The sequence below is a fragment of the Pseudorasbora parva genome, chromosome 16, assembly GCF_024679245.1.
Source record: "Pseudorasbora parva isolate DD20220531a chromosome 16, ASM2467924v1, whole genome shotgun sequence".
Lineage (NCBI taxonomy): Eukaryota > Metazoa > Chordata > Actinopteri > Cypriniformes > Gobionidae > Pseudorasbora > Pseudorasbora parva.
In genome coordinates this window covers 18,627,698-18,651,385 of record NC_090187.1, presented here as the reverse complement: position 1 = coordinate 18,651,385, position 23,688 = coordinate 18,627,698, and the positions used below count along the sequence as shown (strand labels likewise).

At 37.1% G+C, this 23,688-nt stretch overlaps 1 protein-coding gene across 1 annotated transcript in view; it reads right to left on the bottom strand.

Annotated features, from left to right (window-relative positions):
* Positions 1-4,392: 4,392 nt before the first annotated feature.
* pdcd5 (programmed cell death 5) overlaps positions 4,393-23,688 on the bottom strand; it is a 32,837-nt gene continuing 13,541 nt past the window's right edge. Inside the window, exons 3-6 of the mRNA XM_067419917.1 lie at positions 17,972-18,033; positions 5,139-5,230; positions 4,987-5,058; positions 4,393-4,873 (exon numbers count right to left, since the gene is read on the bottom strand). Of these exons, the coding sequence (XP_067276018.1) occupies positions 4,826-4,873; positions 4,987-5,058; positions 5,139-5,230; positions 17,972-18,033 (274 nt within the window). The 3' untranslated portion in view covers positions 4,393-4,825. The remainder of the gene's footprint in view (positions 4,874-4,986; positions 5,059-5,138; positions 5,231-17,971; positions 18,034-23,688) is intronic.

Here is a 23,688-nt window from a genome sequence, read left to right as displayed (position 1 = left end):
CGCAAAGCGCGCTTTTCCCTCCACAGAAGCACGTCGCTAAACTAGTGAATGAACTTGCGCTCCCTGGGTGGTTCAGCGCAAAAAGGAGGCGTGTTCCGGCGCAAACAATCCCTGGTGCTATTTTGCTGTTCCATTAAACAGTTGCGCCACTGACCAGAAAAAACCTGGTCTAAAGTCAGTGGCGCGTTGCGCGTTGTTCATTATGCTATTTTAAGGGCGCATGCTTGACCATAATGTATAGCGTGCACAACGCGCATACACTTTGCTCATGAAATCTACACAGATGCAACAGTTATTTTTGCAAATCATAAATTGTTACACTAAAAAAAATATTAACACATTGTAGTGTGCCACGAAGATGTGAAAAAATAGGCATACATCTAGCTTACAAATTATTCAGGCTTATTGTAGTAATTAAGGATCAGACCTGTTGGCCCAATAGTGGCAAGACATATATATATATAAGGACATCTGACAAATTGGTTTGTCCGTCAAGAGCCAGGAAAAAAAAATCGACTGAAAAACTAAAAAACTGTTTAACCGACGCTATTTTGGGTGGGTTTCTCCCATCCCCATACAACACAACTTCTCTGTCTTTCACTCCCTTACGAAAGGAAAATATATTTACCAATATATTACTTGAAATATATTTTAATATATTGTAAATATATGGAATAATATATTGATGGTATTATAAAATATATTATATATTCATGTAATATATTGCAAAATATACAAATGATTGCCGCTTTCAATATATTGCAATATACTGAAAGATATAAATATTAATTCCCATATATGTGAATATATTGCCTAATGTACTGCATGAAATTTTCCAATATACAGCAATATATTTTTGTTTCGTACGTGCGCCTGGTAAATACGCCATAATAATAGCAATCCATAATGGAACTTGCGCACCTGCTTTTAAAGGGAATGTTGGATGCCGCTCTGATTGGTTTATTCACGTTACGCCCAAACCACACCTATGAGCTACTTCAGACCAACCCATTTTGCCTCTGCTTCTTAGTTTTTATTTTTTTTATTTTATCTTTTATACTTTATGTACAATTTTCTTCAACCTGTTGTACAGCACTTTAGTTGGCCTTTGGCCATTTTTAAATGTGCTCTATAAATAAACCTAACTCGAACTCGAGAGGAAATGCACGGCCATAAACACTCTCTCAGGTGCAGATCCAGTCGTCCGTGAATACTTTTGTCACGCCGCGCTCCACTTTATTCCTATGGGTGACATCAAGCGACTTCAATGCTTCGGCACAGCATTCCGGGAAGGCAGCACTGCATTTGAACCGATTTGAACGCAGAAATGACGGGAAGCTTCACAACATCGCTTCGGTCGCCTCGCAAAGTGGATATCCACGGTCAATGCTGTCACAGGACTTCACCAAATCATACCAAAAGTAGTGTGTTTTTGACGGAGCGGTCCCAGCGATAAAGGGTTGGTCCTTCTTTGGAAGCAGCCGGTGAGTAAAACTGCTTCAAATGTCTGTGCTGTTGGCTATCGTTCGCGTGAGTAAACATCAGTAAACGACACGATCCTGTGCTTCGTCATTCAAATGCGCTAACGGACTAGTCTGACGTGCAAAACCGTTTTGCTTGATACTGCTAAGGTTTAGTTGCATACAATAGTCCATAAACCGAATCATGCTTTGCATTGCCCTTCATTAGTGAAATTCAAAATGTATAGCCGAGAAAATCTTGCTATCATAAGAACCAACAACTTCACATACATTTAGGCTGCATTAATACGGTTTATAATGATTCACTTCTGGGTAATATATATATATATATATATAATTACCCAGAAGTGAATCATTCTTTTCAATATATATATATATATATATATATATATATATAATGAAAATTAACTGCCAATTGAGACAAAAAGTTGAGGAAAAATACCAAGTAAAACACGAATTTGTAAATATACATATATTTTAATGTTTCCGTAATAAGCAGTTTTTAGCTTATAAAAAAGAAATCATTTGAAAACCAGAATGCCTGCAGATAAACTGTTAAGGACAGGCATTTCACACAATAGTCAATGAAAATATAGTTCCAAACAGCACACCAGTAGAAAACACTTGCACTTGTCTGAAAGGAGTTGTGTGGGTATTAATTAAATATATATTTGTTTTTGAAAGAATAGGTTGAACATTTTCCAGTAATCTTAATAGTATACAGTTCATTGCTGCCATCTACTGGTGGTTTTCATTTCGGCAACCCGGTTCAAATGAGCTTTCAAGAAGTTCACGATTTAAAAAAAAAGAAATTCAGAATATACTCAAGTAATGCATCCACTCTACTATGATTCTTTTTATTTATTATTGTATATAGGCTATGCTAAACCCGTGCTAGTTTTTTACTGTTGTGATGTTAGTTTTTGTATTTATTATTAGTATACTTTTTTTTTTAAATCACAAACCAAATAGTAGGCTATTTTCTATATATATAAGAAAATATACGGTTATGCACTGACTATATATTAAATAGCAATTCATGTGCTTATCGGGCATTAGACGTTCAGACGTGTGACGTTCAGACGTAATCCACTATGCCAAGCCGTTTTAGCATTAAATATGCCTTAGCATACTAGTCATAAATCAGTTTTGACTTGTCATAATTCCAGTTCCAGATATCTCCTCTGCAATTTGGACTAGTCGTTATTGCAATTAAGATACAATGTGATTGTGACTAGTCATAATATGGATTGAAGATATCTACAATGTTAATTTGACTAGTCATAATATACATTCAAGATATCTAGGCCTATAATGCTATTTTGACTAGTTATATTCTTCCATTGGAAAATATTTCCAGATATCTTCAAATGAGTTTTGACTAGTAGAAATTGTAATTAAAGATATCTATAATTGTTTTTATACATAATTCTAATTAGAGATATCTCAAATTACAATTGTACTAATCATAATCAAATTAGAGATATCTCTAAGTGAATTATTACTAGTAAAAATTATAATTAGAGATATCTCTAACTGGTTTTTGACTAGTCATAATCACATTTAAGATATCTTTAATTCATCATCCAGGACAGCCAGGAACCTTGGAGTTGTGATTGATGACCAGTTAAACTTCACTGACCACATTACTGCAACAGCCCGGTCCTGCAGATTTGCTTTATACAACATTAGAAAGATTAGACCCTTCCTATCAGAACAGGCTGCACAACTCCTGGTTCACGCTCTTGTTCTCTCCAGACTGGACTATTGTAATGCTCTTCTGGCTGGGCTTCCAGCATGCACTATCAAACCCTTGCAGCTGATCCAGAATGCAGCGGCGAGAGTGGTCTTTAATGAGCCGAAGAGAGCTCATGTTACGCCTCTCTTCATCAGACTGCACTGGTTGCCAATGGCTGCTCACATCAAATTCAAGGCACTGGTTCTCGCCTACAAAACAACCACTAGCTCTGCACCAATATACCTAAACTCGCTTGTTCAGACTTACACACCCTCCAGAAGCTTGCGTTCTGCGAGTGAGCGACGCCTCGTGGTTCCATCCCAAAGAGGCATGAAATCGCTCTCACGGACATTTTCCTGGACCGTTCCCACCTGGTGGAATGACCTGCCGATCTCAATTCGTGCTGCCGAGTCTGTAGCCATTTTTAAAAAACATCTTAAGACACATCTTTTCCAACTGCACCTGACCAATAAAGAATAGCACATAACTATCCATTAATTTTTCTTTGTTTGTCCCCAAAAAAACGGTGTACTGTGCTAATTAACTTCTTACAGCTCTTACAGGCTGTTGGCCTTGTTTGTTTCGTTGCTTCTATTGCTCTCCCCTTTTTTGTAAGTCGCTTTGGATAAAAGCATCTGCTAAATGATTAAATGTAAATGTTAAATGTAATGTTATACAACATTCTACCTGTTGGTTTCTCAAAAAAATCTGGATAATAGTGTGTAACACTGTGTCCCGGCTGAGATTTGTTGTGTCGAGTAAACAATTATTAAATAGGAATATTAAAAGAATGAACAGCTGTTCACTTTACCTTTAGCCTATAAGGTTAGGTTTAGAACATGATGTCATCTGTTCTGACATACATTGGTAAAGCATCTGTAAATTTGAAGTTTCAGTTTAAGTTTCAGTCTTGGTCGAGCTTGTGTGTAAAAGAAGTTCAACCATTTATGTATTTTGTGTAAAAGTAACAAAAAATGTGTTAATTGTACAGCCTACACAGACAGATGTGCTAACTGCGTTAAGACTAGGAAAATTGTTAAAAGTACTGGGGGAAAAAATCAGTATCATCATGTGTCACTTTGTTGGGCCTTGTCTGGTTAAGACTGGTCTGGTCTGCATGTCTTGACAGTGTGCGACAAGCAATGCATCTCACAAATGCTGATGTAGAAAGAATTTCTCAATTTTTTTGTTTAAGGCTTTTATTATGTAAACAGTTGCACAGCGTTTTCTTCAAAAAAGTCACACAAAAAAAAATCAAAGATATGAGGCCAGTTCCAATTATTGCAATAACATTATGTCCACTGTATTTTCAGAAAAAAATAAAAATATCTAAAAATGTAGCAGCATTGCTGCAATGTGTTGAGGCAAAGAAAAATGAAGAGAATCATTTTATGAGACTAAATAGTAAGTAAAAGACTAAACTGTATTTAACAATATTTAAATGAAGAGTTCCTGTACCACCACAGATCAAAGTTCTTCGCCCATGATTGTGTTTTGGGCAGGACAACTGATCTGTCAGTCATAGTCAATCCCTGGTCAGAAGTCAGACCAGAATACCAAAAGTATTCTTGTACAGAAAGCCCAGCTGATTTACAACACCTGCATATTAGTCATCATCCTCTTCATCGGAGTCCATTACGCGACGTCGGTTAAACTGGGAATAAAACATCAGACATTGACTAAATATATGTTTACTTATAGATTTATGATGCTTTAATCTTTACAATCTCGAGAACAGATTTTTAATGATAGCATAAAAGTACTTACTTTTACAGTAGTTTTCTTTTCTGTTTGTTGACTGACTTTCTCGAGGATCTCTATTAATCCAGCCTCTGTAATCTAAAGACACAACCACTTAATGCTATAAAATGTACACATTCTAATACACATTATTAATTATGCTTCATCTGCCATCTTACTTTTCCTCCAAGCTGTCCAAAGCGAGCCATCTGAATCAGGTAATTCTCCACTGCTTTTGCTTTATCTGGCTTTACAAGAGCCAAATTGCTCACTAAAGAAAAAGCAGCAGCAACTTCATTAATATTTAAAGGGTTCAATAAAAATATCATTTTCTATCACCCTTCTGTTTTTTCCAAACCCATAAGACTTTTGTTCATCTTCAGAATGCAAAGCTATACACATACATTAAAGCACAAACAAACAAAGTAAATGCAAGCAGAAAAAAATTCTTGATTAATGTGATAAGTTAAACACACAGTTGAGCTTCTGTTTATCATACCTAAAGTGTGCTCTACGTACAGGTCCTTCTCAAAAAATTAGCATATGTGATAAAAGTTCATTATTTTCCATAATGTAATGATAAAAATTAAACTTTCATATATTTTAGATTCATTGCACACTAACTGAAATATTTCAGGTCTTTTATTGTTTTAACACTGATGATTTTGGTATACAGCTCTTGAAAACCCTAAAAAAACTCAAAAAATTTGCATATCATCAAAAGGTTCTCTAAACGAGCCTAATCAACTGAATAAACTAATTAACTCTAAACACCTGCAAAGGATTCCTGAGGCTTTTAAAATCTCCCAGCCTGGTTCATTACTCAAAACCGCAACCATGAGTAAGACTGCCGACCCGACCCTGTCCAGAAGGCCATCATTGACACCCTCAAGCGAGAGGGTAAGACACAGAAAGAAATTTCTTAACGAATAGGCTGTTCCCAGAGTGCTGTATCAAGGAACCTCAGTAGGAAGTCTGTGGGAAGGAAAAAGTGTGGCAAAAAACGCTGCACAACGAGAAGAGGTGACCGGACCCTGAGGAAGATTGTGGAGAAGGACCGATTCCAGACCTTGGGGTCCTGCGGAGTCTGGAGTAGGGATGAAACGGTATGGAAATTTCACATTGCGGTTATAGTGACCCAAATTATCACTGTTATCAATATTATCACGGTTTTGTTTAAATGAGATGGTGTCCAAAAAGAACAGATGCACACACTGAAAAATTTCCACAAGTTTTATATTTGAAAATCAACAAACAACAAAACCAAGCAGCTCTATGCACTTTTTTTAAAGCAAGATTCTATTCTGTGGGATTTCATTTCTTAAATTGGCCGTCTTCAATAGCACCACATAATGCATAAATAATAATTTGGTGTAAATATAATCTCTAATATCTCTCTAAATATGTTCAAGCAATATTCTCATCAGTGTCCTATCAGCTATGACACATATAAATCTAGCATATTTTGTATACGAGCCTAAACAGTATCCCAGTAAGATCAATCATATCCATATTTTCATATGATTTGACAGTTTATTTGATCAAATATCAAAAATCCATAGTGTGCATTATACCCTTAATTTGCAAATCTCAAACGTCAAGCCAACTTTATGCCAGTCATATCAGATGCGCTATGGTTCTGCGGTGTTTGTTTTAGAATATTTTCGCTGCTGTCACTGCCTTGTCATTTCTTCCCATTTCTTCCCATTCAGAAAACAGTGTTGCGCGCGACTGGATAGGTGTTGCCACGAGTTTTCAAAACCGTGATAATCACTGACGGTTTTAATGATAATTCAATTTTAAATGATATTACTAACCGTCAGCAGTGATGTCCGTAACGCGTTACTCTAATCTGACTACTTTTTTTCAGTAACGAGTAATCTAACGCGTTACTATTTCCAAACCAGTAATCAGATTCAAGTTACTTATCCAATTCACTGTGAGTTACAATTTTAGTCATTTTCCTTAGTAAAAACCGACAGCTTATCAAAATTCTCAGCCCGAGTCTGGCTGGAGCCCGTGTTTTTTATTTATTTTTTTATTTTATTTGTTTACATTGTTGCAGCCATTAAAATAGTTCAGTTTTGTTTTTAATGTCAAAGTAGTTATATTTTGTTTCGTTTCTTTATTAACCTAATTTAGAAAAATGTTCAGAGTAATTTTTTGTTTGTTAAATTAAAGTTTATATAGGCAAGACAATTCAAGAGTTGGTTTGAGAGACTAAATTGATTAAACATGCGGTTAACTCACTGGGTCGTCACATAAAAAAATGAAAACTTTAATTTAACAAACAAAAATTGCTCTAAATATTTTTCTAAATGAACAAAACAAAATAAAGAAACAAAACAAAATATAACTACTTTGACATCAAAAACAAAGTAGGCTAGTTATTATACCACCACAAAGGCATTTTTGACGAGCTGTCAGGGGAAGGCTGATAGGCTATAGCCCAGCGGTTCCCAAACTTTTTTACCTGCGCACCCCCTTCTGTCCCGAACGGGTTGGCGCACCCCCAATACCCACTTCATAAAAACAAAACAAAAAACCAACAAAGCTTTGTTTTATAACCATATAAAGACTCATGTTTAATCATGCGCAAATAACCAGAACACGAATGACAATAACAACGTCCCACTTGACGGTTTCCCTGATTTCAGTCATATTTATAATATCAGAGCTGCCAACTCTCACGCATTGGCCGTGAGACACACGCATTTGATTGGTTTCACACGCTCACACGCCACACCCCTGATTTCTCACGCTGAAGTGTCAACCCTGTCGTTCAAATGCCTGAAAGATAAGTTTATCTATAGATCTACCTGATGAGCCACTCGTAATCGATTAGTTATGCTTTCGGTGAGGGGGTTCAAGATAAATGTGCAAATAAATAAGTGTAGCGCGACCAAAAGCTACATTCCGTTTTGAGTTCTGACGAGAACGAGCAATGAGCGAAGTGCGAAAGCGTCTCTAGCTAACTATGGTCGCAAGTTCCATCATTAACGTTAAACGAGTCGGTGTATCCCGAAACAAACGTTTGCAAACTGCATCACAAAGTTGGTTGGAATGACAGCTCTCGACCTGTGATCAGAAGCAGAGTTTCTTGGTTTCATGACATGTGGACTTAAATGTCCGTTTTTTAACGAAACAATTCTTAACGAAAATAAATAGTCAAGCAATGCGCACGCGAGCAGCTCATGACTGGAGTCTCAGAGCGGTTATGTTCGCGCTTCATCACTGCATGTGCTGTGAGTAACCTGCATCTTTAGCCTAATCCTGACTCCTGAGTATCTCATTTAAGTTGCATACATTTTGTTCTTGCACTGATGTTAAATTTGTAGCCATTTTGCACTTTGACAGCCAGTTTGGGATATAGGGTATATTTCAGAATTTTGTGCAATAATTCTGACAGTTTTTCCCATTGAAATTACTGTGAAAAAGTGTCCCAATAAACCCGAATTCACCCAATACTCTTTGAAATCATAATTACATTGCATTATGTTGCTTGGAACCCCAAATATTACAACATTCTTCATTAACAGTTATTCAGTTATTTGTAACAATCTCATTGTAAAAAAAGAAGAAGAATAGTTTCGATATAGCTAGCTACTTTTTGATAGTAGTGTAGCTACTTTTTCATAAGGGTAGCTTGAATGTAACTTAACTACTTAAAGTAGTTGTACTACAAAAAATTATTTTTAGATCAGCCACAGCAAAAAAAGAGCCGCACAACAGACAGGACAGACAGATTTTTTCCTTTTTCTTCCCTGTAAAAGTATGCTGTAGGTTGATGATGTATAATCAATTTGTTCTATTTAGAGAAAATCATGGCTCTAGTCAGGGGGTGTAACTTCAGTGCAACCCTACCCACATCGCAAACGGGCCACTGGTGACAAAGTGACTCCACATGATATTGTGACTCCACATGATATTTCAGATTCGAAAATCACACGGCAGTCGCACTCAACCACCACGCTTAGGATACTGACCACCTTTTCATCAGAGCATGTGAACGACGCAGACTGGTGTGACGCTGCGCTAGATATTCCGTTGTATGCCAGTGCACTCCACTCACACTTCCCTCTAAAATGTGAATTGTTTGATTTAAAAGTAGCAATTTCACGCTTTCTTTAGACGTATGTTTCATGTTTATGTCATGTGATAAGTATTCAGTGAGTTTCAGATTCTCTCGCAGACAGAAAGTGCACCGTTTTTATTTTACAAAAGCACAAAGTTTTGTTGTTATTGTAAGTTTATTATAAATTATGTCTCACATTTATCTGTATGACCAAAAATGATATCCGCTATCATGATTAGTGAGGAAAAAAAAAAAACATCAGAACTCGCCGGCGCGATTGACGTGCGTAACAAAACCTCTTGCCTGTTTCCGGGGCCTTCCAGTAAAGCTGAAATGATAGGCTAAGTCTGTCCGTTTTTAATACATTTCTTGAATACATGTTTTAATTAGGCCTATAGATAGTTATTATATGCGTGGCTTTAAAGCAATAGGCTATGCTATATTGTATAAAGTGTAATAAATGTAACTTGTCTGGAGTGCTATATTGCAGAGCTGGTGCAAACGTATCCATATGATCAGATCAGACGCTTTCTCTTTAAAATGTCGTATTTGTTGTTGTTTTTTTATTGTTTTTTTTTTTTAATAATAATTGCACAGCACATATTCACATATAGGCGATTCATCTAAACGGTGTCGGGATGTTCATTAACCGTATAACGCTGTGAAGTTAGCCAGTTTTTTTTTTGAACCCCAAAGCAAAGTATGATCAAGAATACGAACGTGTGTGTTGGAGAGAGATGCACGCAAAAAGAACTATACCAAACTAAGCTACTGATCTTAGTTGGTCTAAATCATGGACGGCCAACTAAAATGGTCTAAATCAATTCCATTTGTAGCCTTCAGTAAATTAAATAGCTCAGTATTTTTTTCTGCCTGTATTGGGCATAAGATTAGTAGCCTAATGAATGTGTGCATATTGTGAATGAATTTAATAAATGTAGTTACCTATCCCAGTAGCCTTACTATAAATTAACGTGTCTGCGAAAATTATTCATAAAACATAAATATCAGTTAACCAGATTTACTTTCATCACTGACGAAAATTGTCCCTGACATGGTTTTTAATCTATTTTTATCTAATTTTTTTGGTCTTCAGAACATATTAAAATGCACATATGTAGATCATAGAAATCAAAATTTTCTCGGGGGTGCATGCCCCCGAACCCCCCTAACTACCTCACATTTGGAATCTCAGTGATTATAAAACCGTGCCTTTATTATGATTAAGGGATGTAGGTCCTATACAGAATAAGGCCTTAATATTTTATTTATAAGTAGCAATAAACAGCCAATATCCTAATATAGAATTGGACCCTAAACTAAAGTGTTAACATTTTTGTCATACCCTCACTGGGCCCGTCATTACTAAGTTACGCCACTGTCTCTAGTGATTTAAAATTGTGTGTCTATAGGATGTATATACAAACCGTCATATAGATGCAATAAACAAACAAACAATAGTACCCCATTCAAATTCTGATGCATATATAGAGAGAGCTATTATTATTATTATTATTATTTATTTTTGCAATTTCTGCTTTGTACGGCAACATTTTGGTTGGCACCACCAAGTTTTTTTGAAAAGTTGGCAGCTCTGATAATATATATAATATGGAATGAATGAAACTAGTTGGCACGCATAGAGTGACGGTGTGGAAATTCCCACCGGTAATTAACGTGTGACACCAGTATCACCGACAGGGCTTTTAAATCACTAATTCTATCTAACCGAAAGGAACATATGCACACAGCTGCTCCGGCATTAATAACAGAGCGGAGCAAAGCGAGTACTTTCAATGAATTCCTATGAAAGTTAAGCTTCCATATGCATGATCTGAAACCGCGCCAGTGCGCGCACACTGTGAATGACAGCTCGTCAGTAAGTGCACACACTGTGCAGCCAAGCTGATTTTAGTTTCAGTTTTGAATTGGCGCCGATTCAGGGGCGGGCTGCTTGAACTGCGGGTTCATTAGCCTATTATTCCTAATGAAAAACACAACAACACACAATGACAAACTCACTTAAATAGGCACTTTTATATTTCACTTTGAAACCAAATCTTCTGCGATCATCTTGTCTTTTTTTTGTTGTATGGAAAATCTCATTAAAAAAAACAGACCGCCATTACATTTTTCCTCTCGCGCACCCCCTGGTGGCAGCTGCCAGCCAGGGGTACGCGCACCACACTTTGGGAATCCCTGCTATAGCCTACTGCTCGCAACGGCGCTCAAAAAAAACGAAACGGGCTACACATACATCTAAAAAAACAAAAAAAGAACATGAAGGTTGTCTTATAGCCTACCTTACACTTCAGCAAAATTAATATAAATCCGATCTTCAATTCCCGCGGTATATGCTCATTTAACGGAGTTCACAACAAAGCAAAAGATTCCAGCATTTTATTCAGCAGCCCATTTCAAATTCAAAGATCGCAATGAGAGAGAGTGACCTAAGCACTGGTAAGATCATTAGTCTCATTAATTTATATTGAAGATGATTGTGTTTTGTGTGACTTATTTTAAAGTTTCATTTACGGCCATTTGCGTTGGCTTGCTTTACTCATTTGCAGCGACGTTGCAGTAGCACCATCATATCTATCTGACTACAACATAATACGCTCTCACACATTTATTTTTTAATTATTTGCCAGGAGTAAAATTTACACATGTGGTTTAAACAATCAAATACATTTACATTTGTCCGGTTTCGTCTGAAATGCTTTCATGCACCTTCTGAATTGGTTTGTTTGAGTGATCGGAATTAAATACGTCTCGAAAGACTTTTTCGGAAGGCATTTATGCCTACTCCTGGTCATTTCGCAATCAGATAGATACCTGGTCAGAGAAAATTAATGAAGGAACCAGTTGTAAAAAGTCCATAACTCTAGCAGCTGCACTGAAGAAACTGACTCTTTAACCCTGCACGAGCCATATCTTGACAGTGGCGTAAGCTATCATGGTCTCATGTTGTTTCCAACAGCACAGCACAGCACAGCACATCTCATTGTTCCTTTTAATTATTAAAATAAAAATAAAACGAAGGAGAAGCCTAAAAAAAGCGGCGTAAAACTGTTAAAAATGCACTTCCAATAAAGTGTGTTGCCAAAAACGGTTGTCATTTTTGGCAACACACTTGGCGGCAGGGGTGTTGTCGGCAACTGCTGAATGTAACTAATAAAGTAACTTGTAATCTAACTTAGTTACATTTAAAATCAAGCAATCTTTAAAGTAACTAAATAACTTTTTAAAGGAGTAATCATAATCAGATACTTTTTCAAAGTAACTGTGGCAACATCCAGAGCCACCGTGCACAGGCGTGTGCAGGAAATGGGCTACAGGTGCCACATTCCCCTGGTCAAGCCACTTTGGGCTACAGAGAAGCAGCACTGGACTGTTGCTCAGTGGTCCAAAGTACTTTTTTCGGATGAAAGTTAATTTTGCATGTCATTCGGAAATCAAGGTGCCAGAGTCTGGGGGAAGACTTGGGGAGAAGGAAATGCCAAAATGTCTGAAGTCCAGTGTCAAGTACCCACAGTCAGTGATGGTCTGGGGTGCCATGTCAGCTGCTGGTGTTGGTCCACTGTGTTTTATCAAGGGCAGGGTCAATGCAGCTAGCTATCAGGAGCTTTTGGAGCACTTCATGCTTCCATCTGCTGAAAAACTTTATGGAGATGAAGATTTCGTTTTTCAGCACGACCTGTGCCAAAGCCACTCTCACAGTTCCAAAACCACTGGTAAATGGTTTACTGACCATGGTATTATTGTGCTCAATTGGCCTGCCAACTCTCCTGACTTGAACCCCGTATAGAATCTGTGGGATATTGTGAAGAGAAAATTGAGAGACGCAAGACCCAACATTCTGGAGGAGCTTAAGGCCGCCATCGAAGCATCCTGGGCCTCCATAACACCTCAGCAGTGCCACAGGCTGATTGCCTCCATGCCACACAGCACTGAAGCAGTCATTTCTGCAAAAGGATTCCCGACCAAGTATTGAGTGCATAACTGAACATAATTATTTGAAGGTTGACCTTTTTTTTGTATTAAAAACACTTTTCTTTTATTGGTCAGATGAAATATGCTAATTTTTTTTAGATAGGAATTTTGGGTTTTCATGAGCTGTATGATAAAATCATTAGTATTAAAACAATAAAAGACCTGAAATATTTCAATTGGTGTGCAATGAATGTAAAATATATGAAAGTTTAATTTTTATCCTTACATTATGGAAAATAATGAACTTTTATCACATACTAATTTTTGAGAAGGACCTTTATAGTGCCAGGACTTTCAGGACTTTCAGTGGTACAGCTGTGTATGCATTTTGAGCATCACGATACAATACATCGCGGTAATGCAAGAAAGGCAATATATTGTGATATCTTTAAGACGAGGATCTAATTTGAGAACACTGTCTATATAAAGCATTATACCAGAGTAAGTTGCAATTATTTAGCTAGACCTGAAACGGGAAATTATTGTTGTAAAGGGAAAGTATGTTAACTGCCGACACCTTTCTGTGTTTTATTATATTAACATTACTTGATGCTTTTATTCCAAAAGTGTTCTTACTCAGATAAAAACTTAAGAATTGCCACGTTTAATTAAAATATCTTTAGAGAGAAATATTTTTGTTGTATTTTTACCCAATATAGGGCGACGTGAGCATTATGGAACGTTAAACCCTCACATGCAAGTTCTTTCATTTAAACTCTAAAACAGAGGGCAGTCTCATGCAGAAAGTCCAAAAGTGAGACCCATATAAGTATTAAATATTTGACGTTCTAGGAAATCCCTAATATGGGCAAATTGGCAAAGACACCCTTCTATTGCTTTAGCTAAATAAAATGCAGATAAGTTTTGACTGATACGTCAGGAAGATCTTTAGTCTGGTTGTCCACTAAATCCAAGCAGGGTTGAGCCTGGTGAGTACCTGGCTGGGAGACCTCCTGGGAAAACCAGGTGGCCGCTGGAAGGCCAGCAGGGGGGTTTCACCCTGTGGTCTGTGTGGGTCCTCATGCCAATTCAGTCACAGGGACACTAACAAGCACTTCCATCTTTTGGAAGATAAGTTAAACCGAGGTCTTGACTCTAAGGTCATTAAAAATTTCATGGCACTTCTCATAAAGAGTAGGTGTTAAAACACTGGTGTCTTGGCCAATTTCTCTCCACTGGCAGTTATCAATCATGGCCTTCAAATAAACCCCATCCACTGAATTGGCTCAATCACTCTCTCTCCACCCATCACTGGTGTGTGGTGAGCGCACTTGCACCATTGTTCTTTGACTGCCGTGGCATCATCCAAGTGGTACATATAATACAATTGTAAATAATAAAGAGCTAAATAAATGGCACATTTAATTTCAAGAGTATTAGCACACCATTGTGACAGTATGTGGTTTGTCAAGCCATCTTGCATTATAAAAATACATTATCCTTAAAATAACTAACACTAATCAACATAGCCTTTAGCACTGTAGAGAAATGTAGGAGCCATTAATAGGTGCATAATGTATTCATGTTCTCAAATCGACATGGTGTGCACAAAGAAGGTCAAATCATCTTTTTGACTGATTTACTTAAAAGGGGGAAAAAAATGGACAAATATTATATTTAGTTGTTTAATTTGGAAAGAAATTGACAATAAATGGATTAGAATATCAAACTTTGTTTTCAAAGGTATGGACATTGCATTTTATTTTTAATCTGTTCAAGATCTGCTTATGATCTTACTCAGGGGTGTATATGATGTGAACCAATGATCCTAATTTTTTTTTTTTTTTTTAACACCCACCTACAATAAATTTAAGTCAAAAAGTGTGACCGCAATTTAAGCTGGTTGATTTGTTGAGCTAAGTCTACTCATGAACGGACTGAACCCGAATCAAATTGGATACTATAGGAAAAGTCGACTGATCTGCGGGAGGAAATTGGTTGCTGGCTTTGAAAGCAGTGGCTAGATTTACAAAGCCGTTTGTGGATTTCACTGTGAATTGTCAGCAGCAGTGCACGAGGACGCTATTTCTTCATCCATGGACTGCACAAGCGGTGAAATATTAAGGTGTGAACTGTGACAATATTACGAAGCTTAGGTTACCATCAAACTGACAGGCATTTAAAAAACAAACCAAAAAGAGGTTTAAAAAAAGAAAGAAAAGGGTATGTGTTATGGTTTATTTTATTCATGTGTACAATGTTTGCAAATCTTGTGTTCATGTATATGATGTGAACAAGAAGCGAGTGTTTAAGGCCTAAAAATTGCAGATGGAAGTGAAACTCGTGGTTCTAAATGACTGACCCTGACGAGGAACAAATGCTTGATTAATGTGCATTTGTGGGACACACTTTCCCACTGTGTCCAAACTTTTGACTGGTACTGTATATAATACAATATACATAATATACATGCATCGTACATAAATACAACAAACAAACATACAAATTAAAGTTATTTTCAGGTTTTACATGTAGGTCTAAACTAGATTTTCATGTAGGCTACAGAAATGGTAATCAAATGTAAAATATCACTCAGTCTTCACTGTATAAAATATAGATGAACCCTTATGAAAGTTATTAATTCAAAAGCAGTAAGTCATCTAGTAATTTATGAGAAAACACTTCCCTGCCATTGATGAGCTGTTCCTGCTTTCCATGTTTTCACCATATGGTACTAGTGATGTGTTGTTCATGAACGATTTGTTAATTTTGAACAAATCTTTAATATGACTCAAGAACAAGGGGTTGTCTCGGCTTTGTCATTCTTTTCTTTCTTTCTTTTGTGTGATTGACATTAAGCAGATTGATCCAGATTACATTGGTCAAATGACCACGGCTGCTGGATTTACTGACACTTCAGTCCAGCCAGCCACTGTGAACTGCGTTAACATTTCCTACCTTTCTCACTGTAAGGAAAAACATTGTTTAAATATTATTAGTATATTCTTAATTTCATGTGATCGATGTTTTAGGGACGTTTATCCCAATTCTAACAGTCCAATTACCATTACAGTTAAAACAGCAGCTTAACAGAGCTTTACTAGGAGGTCCATTACCTATTCAGTAGGGGTGTAAGAAAATATCAATACACGTCGTGAATATCACGATATTATGTTTGGCGATACTGTATTGATTCTCAAAAACACTGTATTTATATATTTATTTATTTACATCCAAGATTCGAGGCTTTGTGTTCGGTTTAAACCACATAATGTATAACACCCAACCGCTAGATGGCAGTGTTATCTCAGAACGTATAACTGATGCGGAGCCGGAGAAGCGTGTGTGCATCGCTAGTGTTTACATTAGCAAACCCAGCTCTCAAGACGATAGAATTATTCCGCTCCTGCAGTATACAGAGCTGAAGTGTGGACTCATTTTGTCTTCAGCTAAAAAGAAGCCACTAAGGAAATCGACAAGTTTGCAAAACAAAAATCATTTTGTTTGCAAAATAGGCCAAGTTAAAATCTAATACTCGGGAAACACATTGAAACTAAGAGCTCGCTTAACATCCTAAAGTCCCCCGCTCTGCTGAGAATCATTTATATTTATTGTACTGCAAGTTTTCCTCTCAGTAACAAAATAAACACACACCAAAACTGACAGCGGTGGCAGCAGAATGAAAGATCATAGTGATGTGGATATGGATGCACCAGCTCTGCAGTTCAGTCCTTGAAATAGCACTTTATACAATAGACTGCTTTATAGAAAATAGTTTAACTGTATTAAATATAAAACAAACAGTCATTCAGTCATGAAATGGACTGCACTTTCTGTTGTTAAATAGCCACTGCTATACTGTGAACCTTTAAAACATATATACACATAAAGAATCCTGCACTTTACATTTTACTTTACTCAGATTGCACAAAATACTGATTAGTGATGTAAATTATACTGTATTCATTAAATGAAATACTTTGTCTCATGTTTTAGGCATATGGTTGTGTTCTTTATTCTTTTAAATTATATTTTTTTAAAAACACAAAGAAATATCGCAATATATTGCCTCTCTTACAATATCGCAATATATTGTATCGTAAGCCCTGTATCGTGATACGTATTGTATCGCCAGATTCTTGGCAATACACAGCCCTACTAGTCAGTATTACCAGTGTTACACTATGCTCAGACGCTTTTATTGTATAAATATAAATATCATTTTATTTATTATAATGAATTACATGCATATAATGCAAATAAATACATGCAAATAAATTAGGTAACAAAAGTGCATAAAACTGCATCAGTAACCTCAGAAAACATGCTTTAACAGACAACATAATGTGAACACAAAATAGCAAACTGACATTCAGAAACAATCCACTTACACTCACTAAAAATCTACAAATCGTTCATCAAAAACACTGAGCAGTCAATTTGACCTGCAGCGAGTGTGGAGTGTTTTTTGCTGCGGTATGATCAAGTATATCTTTGCCAGCTGTGCAATATGTGGAAACATATACCGCATGATCTTTGCCAACAACTGAGAGGATTTGCCTTCCTCTGCACTGCTCTGCTTCTGACTGTATACAGCGTCGAACAGGTGGCCAATTTTCTCTCTGACTCCTCACTCTATTTTTTTCAAATTAACAACACAGCTGTACTAGTCAGTTACGTCATCATGTCTCTCGCGCCTCTACCAAAAATGAATTCACGTTTTTTTTGCATTCGAATCTGCCTTTTTTTGTAAATTCGACACACGCCAATATTTTCTTACACCCCAAAACAATGGATAAACAAAAAATTATGACAATATTAAATAACTTCTTTGTTTTCCAAAGATGAACAAAAGTCTTATTGGTTTAGAAAAACAGCAGAGAATAAAATTCATGCTAAGATTGAGAATAGAAAAAGAATATCCAAAGACAAAGCTGTCCCAGTGAAATATAAACATGCTTAAATGGTAATACAAGTGATAGCTAGGTTTGTAAATGGACTTACACCTGGCACGGGCAGACTGATCTAAGAGTTGAGCCAATATAGAGTTCCTCATTTCTGTTTCTCTGTGAAAAAACAAACAAAAACCAATTCATCTTAAATCACTATTCTATATTAATGAACTGTTGTCATTTAAGCACACACACACAGAGACCTTCAAGAGCACAGAAGCGCATCAACACTGCCCCGTGACTTTTATTAACACAATAGCTTCACTCCTAATTTGCTACATTATATTTCTCAGCAACTGGGGGCAACATAACTGGTTTCAAAGTAATTAAACTTGCAGCTTCGTTGAATACTGATATTTGAAATTATTTAAAACCTGAAAAGATTCTACAAATGTGAAATTAAAACTGCCAGTAGGTGGGCAGCAAGTCACTGTTAATAACTTGCTTGAAAGTCATTGAGTCAAACAATTAATTCAAATGACTTATTCAATCAGGAACAAATCATTTGCCTTAATCTTAGTCACGGAATCATTGATTCAACTGATTTATTCAAAAAGCCAATTCACTGAGTAAGTAAACATGACATGCTGCTCAGAAACACGATTAGTGTTGTGACTTTGTTTTGAACTATTCTTGTTGGCGAAAGAGTAAAAATGGGCAATATGGTGTCTAAAAGTCATTTAATATTAAATTCTTGTTTAGTAAACATGTATTAAATCAAGATCACATTTGTTATGCTAGATTTTCTTCCTGTGATATTTATTAAAAATATTAAATTATATAAGTATAGACTCACTTGCATGCCCCTGCATTAGCCTAATCTTCAAGACATCGCGTAGGAGTGTATGCGCACACACTCTCTCTGGTTGTGTGTGGGGGATATACTCAATAATGTCAGATTGCACGTCGTTAAAACAACAATTATGATATTATCACAGATAATATACATTGCACAGCCCAAGTTTGGGGACAGAGTTGGGATGGTTATTAGCCTGGATGCCAGCCAAACTTAGCCCCGCCCACAACATTTTTAGGTTGGGTGGTTAGGTCTGGCCTCGATCCATAGAGGAGTAATTATCCCCGAACAGAAACTGTTCGGACCAATGAAATCATCAGGGCGGGCTTTAGACGATGACGGCCAGATGATAAACAGAAACGTAATCATGCACGTCATCAAAGGGGCTTGGATTATATTTGTTCGAATCCTAAACGGAGAGCTTGTTTGTATATGCATTCACCTTCACAATTTCTCTCAAAAATGATGATCATGTTGGGTAAGTACTCTGTGTATCATTAAATTATTTTATTTTTTTACAACACCGGCAGAGATCGGGGGGTTTTGGGGTAAATGTGTGGTTGCAAGGTTAAATTGCAATAGCAAGGTTGCCTGCTAAAATTGACACATTTAGGGGTCTATATATCACATAATAGTCGCTTCAACCCGCGGACATAGAAAACAACCCGCAGAAAAAAACCCGGACTTGGCAACAGTGCAGTTGAGCTCTGTTGACATTTGACAATGCGTCGCTTCGTTGCTCTGACTGGTTGTAGGTCTATCCAATTGGTGTCTTTCCTGGTTCGGTTGAAACACGCCCCATAATCACAGCCCAATGGAGCAGTTTCAGACTCATATTAACATTCTGACTAGAATTGAGTATGACCACGTCAGGCTAGGTTGGTATGCGCTTGCATGTTTTATGTGTTTGTTGTAAGCCAACTGTGTTGTCTTTGCCAACAAAAAAAAACAACAACAACAAAAAAAAATATTTACACGATTAATCAGCGCTCTTTATGGCTGGTTTACTTAAACTTTTCACTAAGAATGTTCAAGGGATTGGACATGTAAATAAAAGGGAAAAAAACTAAAACCCGACATAGTACTGCTTTAGGAAACATTATCTAACACTAAACACTCAAAGGTGGGGAAAGACTGGGTGCATCAAATTTACTTCTCCTATTCACAGAACAAAAGAAGTGTAGCCACTTATAAATAAAAATCTACCCTTTATTTTAGATCATAAAGAATCTGATCCTGAAGGAAGACTTATTATGAGAAGCTCAATCTACAAACTATGTAGCAATCCTTAAAGTTTATGCTCCAAATTATGATTCCCCTACCTTTATATCCCAGATGATCTTATTGTTCACTTACCACTCTAAAGGCTTAGGTTTTCTAGCCAGATACTTTAATTGTATAATGAATGATTCCCTAGATAAATTTTAATCTGCAAACCCCAAATCATCTAAGGTGCTTAATAATTTATGTTCAGATTATGTTTAGACGGTGATCCTTTTTCATATTTTGTTTCAGATAGTTTGTCTCGACAACACAGATTCTCCAGTGTCTTCTGCTAAGATTTGGGATGCAGCTATAGTCGCTATATGTGGCCATCTTATTTCTTATAATTCCAATCTTAAAAAAATTAAAGATTGTGTCAAAGCAGCTTCACAGTGTCAAACAGGATAATATTGCAACAAAATTAGATTTGGCTGTACAGTCGTTCTGGAGAAAACAGTGATGTTATCAGCTTATTTTAATTTATCATATAGCGACAATGTTGGCAGATCTGTATTATAGTTTATAGAATTAATTAAAACCTAATTTAGAAATTTTATTTGTATAATAAGTTGAATAACTTTGATCATAATTTTAGTGTCCCCAACTGAGCAAGCCAAGCCAAAAGCGACAGTGGCAAGGAACCAAAACTCCATCGGGGCATAATGGAGAAAAATAAACCTTGGGAGAAACCAGACTCAGTCGGGGTGCCAGTTCTCCTCTGGCCTATTAACACACCGTGTAAGATTATTATTCTGGCAACCTTACAGGTCCGAAATCATATTAGATCAGAATATTCAAAATTTCAGGGTATCACGCAAGAGACGGGTTTATTTAGGATGGTGCGTTGATTACACAAGAGTATGAATACATGAAAGATCAGAATTATTGCGCCGGAGGCAAATTCAGAGGAGACACCAATTGACACAGCAGACACTAATGGATGCGTTGGTCATGTCCAGGCGCTGGTCCACCACCAGATCCGGACACGGCCCGGATCCATGATAAACAGAGAGACTAACATTTGCGTAGATGACACTCTTTTTATGATGTAACGAGAACATCAGGTGTTATGGGAAGTGTTCCCGGTTCCGGCTGACCTAGTTAATGCAGCCTAACAATCAGTCAATTGATTTGAATAATGAAATTTAAAAATGTTCTGTGTATGTCATAGTAAAGAGATGTGTTTTTAATTTAGATTTAAACTGACAGTGTGTCTGCTTCCCGAACGATGCTAGGAAGACTGTTCCACAGTTTAGATGCTAAATAGGAAAAGGATCGACCGCCTGCAGTTGATTTAGATATTCTAGGTATTATCAACTGGTCAGAGTTGAGACCGCAATAGACGTGATGGAGTATAATGTGTTAAGAGCTCGCTTAAGTACTGGGAAGCTAAACCATTTAGTGCTTTGTAGTAATAAGCAAGATTTTAAAATGTATGCGATGTTTAATAGGGAGCCAGTGCAGTGTTGACAGAACTGGACTAATATGATCATACTTCCTGGTTCTAGTAAGAACTCGAGCTGCTGCGTTTTGGACCAGCTGGAGTTTGTTTATTAAGCGAGCAAGGCAACCACCCAGTAGAGCATTACAATAATCTAGCCTTGAGCTCATGAAGGCATGTACTAACTGTTCAGCATTTTGTATTGAAAGCATGTGCCGTAATTTAGATATATTTTTAAGATGGTAGAATGCGGTTTTACAGATCCTACAAACGTGGCTTTCAAATGAAAGATTGGTGTCAAAGAGCACACCCAGGTTCCTCACTGACGACGAGGGCTTGACAGAGCAGTCATCAAGTGTTAGACAGTATTCTCGGTTACTACTTGTGGAGCTTTTCTGTCCAATAATTAAAAATTCAGTTTTATCTGAATTAAGTTGCAGGAAATTACTATTCATCCAATTTTTTATATCAGCTATGCATTCTGTTAATCTTGTGAATTGGTAGGTTTCGTCAGGGCGTGAGGAAATATAGAGCTGAGTATCATCAGCATAACAATGAAAACTAACGCCATGCTTCCTAATGATATCTCCCAGTGGTAGCATATACAGGGTGAAAAGCAACGGTCCTAACACTGAGCCTTGCGGTACCCCATACTGAACTTGTGATCGGTGTGACATCTCTTCATTTACTGCTACAAACTGATAACGGTCAGATAAGTACGATTTAAACCATGCCAAAGCAGTTCCACTAATGCCAACAATTTTCAATTCTATACAGAAGAATATTGCAATCGATAGTATCGAATGCAGCGCTAAGATCGAGTAACACTAATAGAGAGATACAACCACGATCAGATGATAAGAGTAAATCATTTGTAACTCTAATTAGAGCAGTCTCAGTACTATGATACGGTCTAAATCCTGACTGGAAATCCTCACATATACCATTTCTTTGTAAAAAGGAACATAATTGTGAATACACGGCCTTTTCTAGTATTTTTGATAGAAACGGTAGATTCGAGATTGGCCTGTAATTCACTAATTCTTTAGGATCAAGTTCCGTTTTTTTAAAAAGTGGTTTATTTATAGCCAACTTAAAAGTTTTTGGTACATATCCTAATGTCAAGGATGAATTAATAAGCAGAGGATCTATGACATCTGGAAGCATCTCTTTTAGTAGCCTAGTCGGTATAGGGTCAAGCATACATGTTGTTGATTTTGATGATTTAACAAGTTTAGCCAATTCGTCTCCTCCTAGATGGCTGCATGGTGATAATTTTATACCTAATATTATCAATCTTACTAGTAAAGAAGTTCATAAAGTCATTACTGCTGTGTTGATTACAAACATCAGAAGTTGAAGCTTTATTTTTTGTTAATTTAGCCACTGTATTGAAAACAAACACAACCCTAGGTATTTATTCTTGTAAAAGAGTTGAGAAATAAGCAGATCTAGCAGTTTTTATGGCCTTTCTATATGCAATCATGTAGCCTGACAAGCCAGACCCACATCAAGATGTTTGGTCTGGAAACTCACTATTGACAGGGCTCAATCCGAGGGGCGGGATAAACAGTTGTCTTTCAAACTCACTCTGCACGCGATAGGATAGCGCTACACCAACCAGAGCAACGAAGGTGAAGCAGAGCTCGCTGACTGATTAAACATTCGCCGTATCCGGTCGGCTAAACTACAAACACATCTTCCCTTTTTAAGAATGACTTCAGTGCCGCTCTTTGTTCTTTTCTCAGAGAAAAGCTTAACTCCAAGTCTTCCAGAGTCGCGGTCAGAGCTGATTCGAAAGACCGCCGTCGTTCGCCAGTTTCTTTGTTAACTAGAAGCACACAAATGCACTCGGCCGTCGTCATTATGACCCCGCCCGCCGACTCTATACATGATGTTATTGGGCCGTCCAGATTTTGAGGAACACAGCTCAGAATGGTATTGAGAGTTCCTAGACGACACTTGCGGGCAAATTAAATTTGCTGCCGCTAGGGTGCGCCTAGATTTCTAGGCTAGCAATCATGAAACAGAAACAAGCCACAACACAACGAAATCACCACAACACAAACGAGCCACAACACAACGAAATCACCACAGCACAACGGAAATGCTCCGGTCCACGAGGGGGCTCTCGGAGTGCAATAAAGTTAGTTTTCCTTGCCATTGCTCTATAGATTGACCAGTCTTACAAAGATATAAACACTACAATCAGATTTAAGTGTGTAACCATTGTATATAGACATGAAATATCAACTCAAAATCACCTACA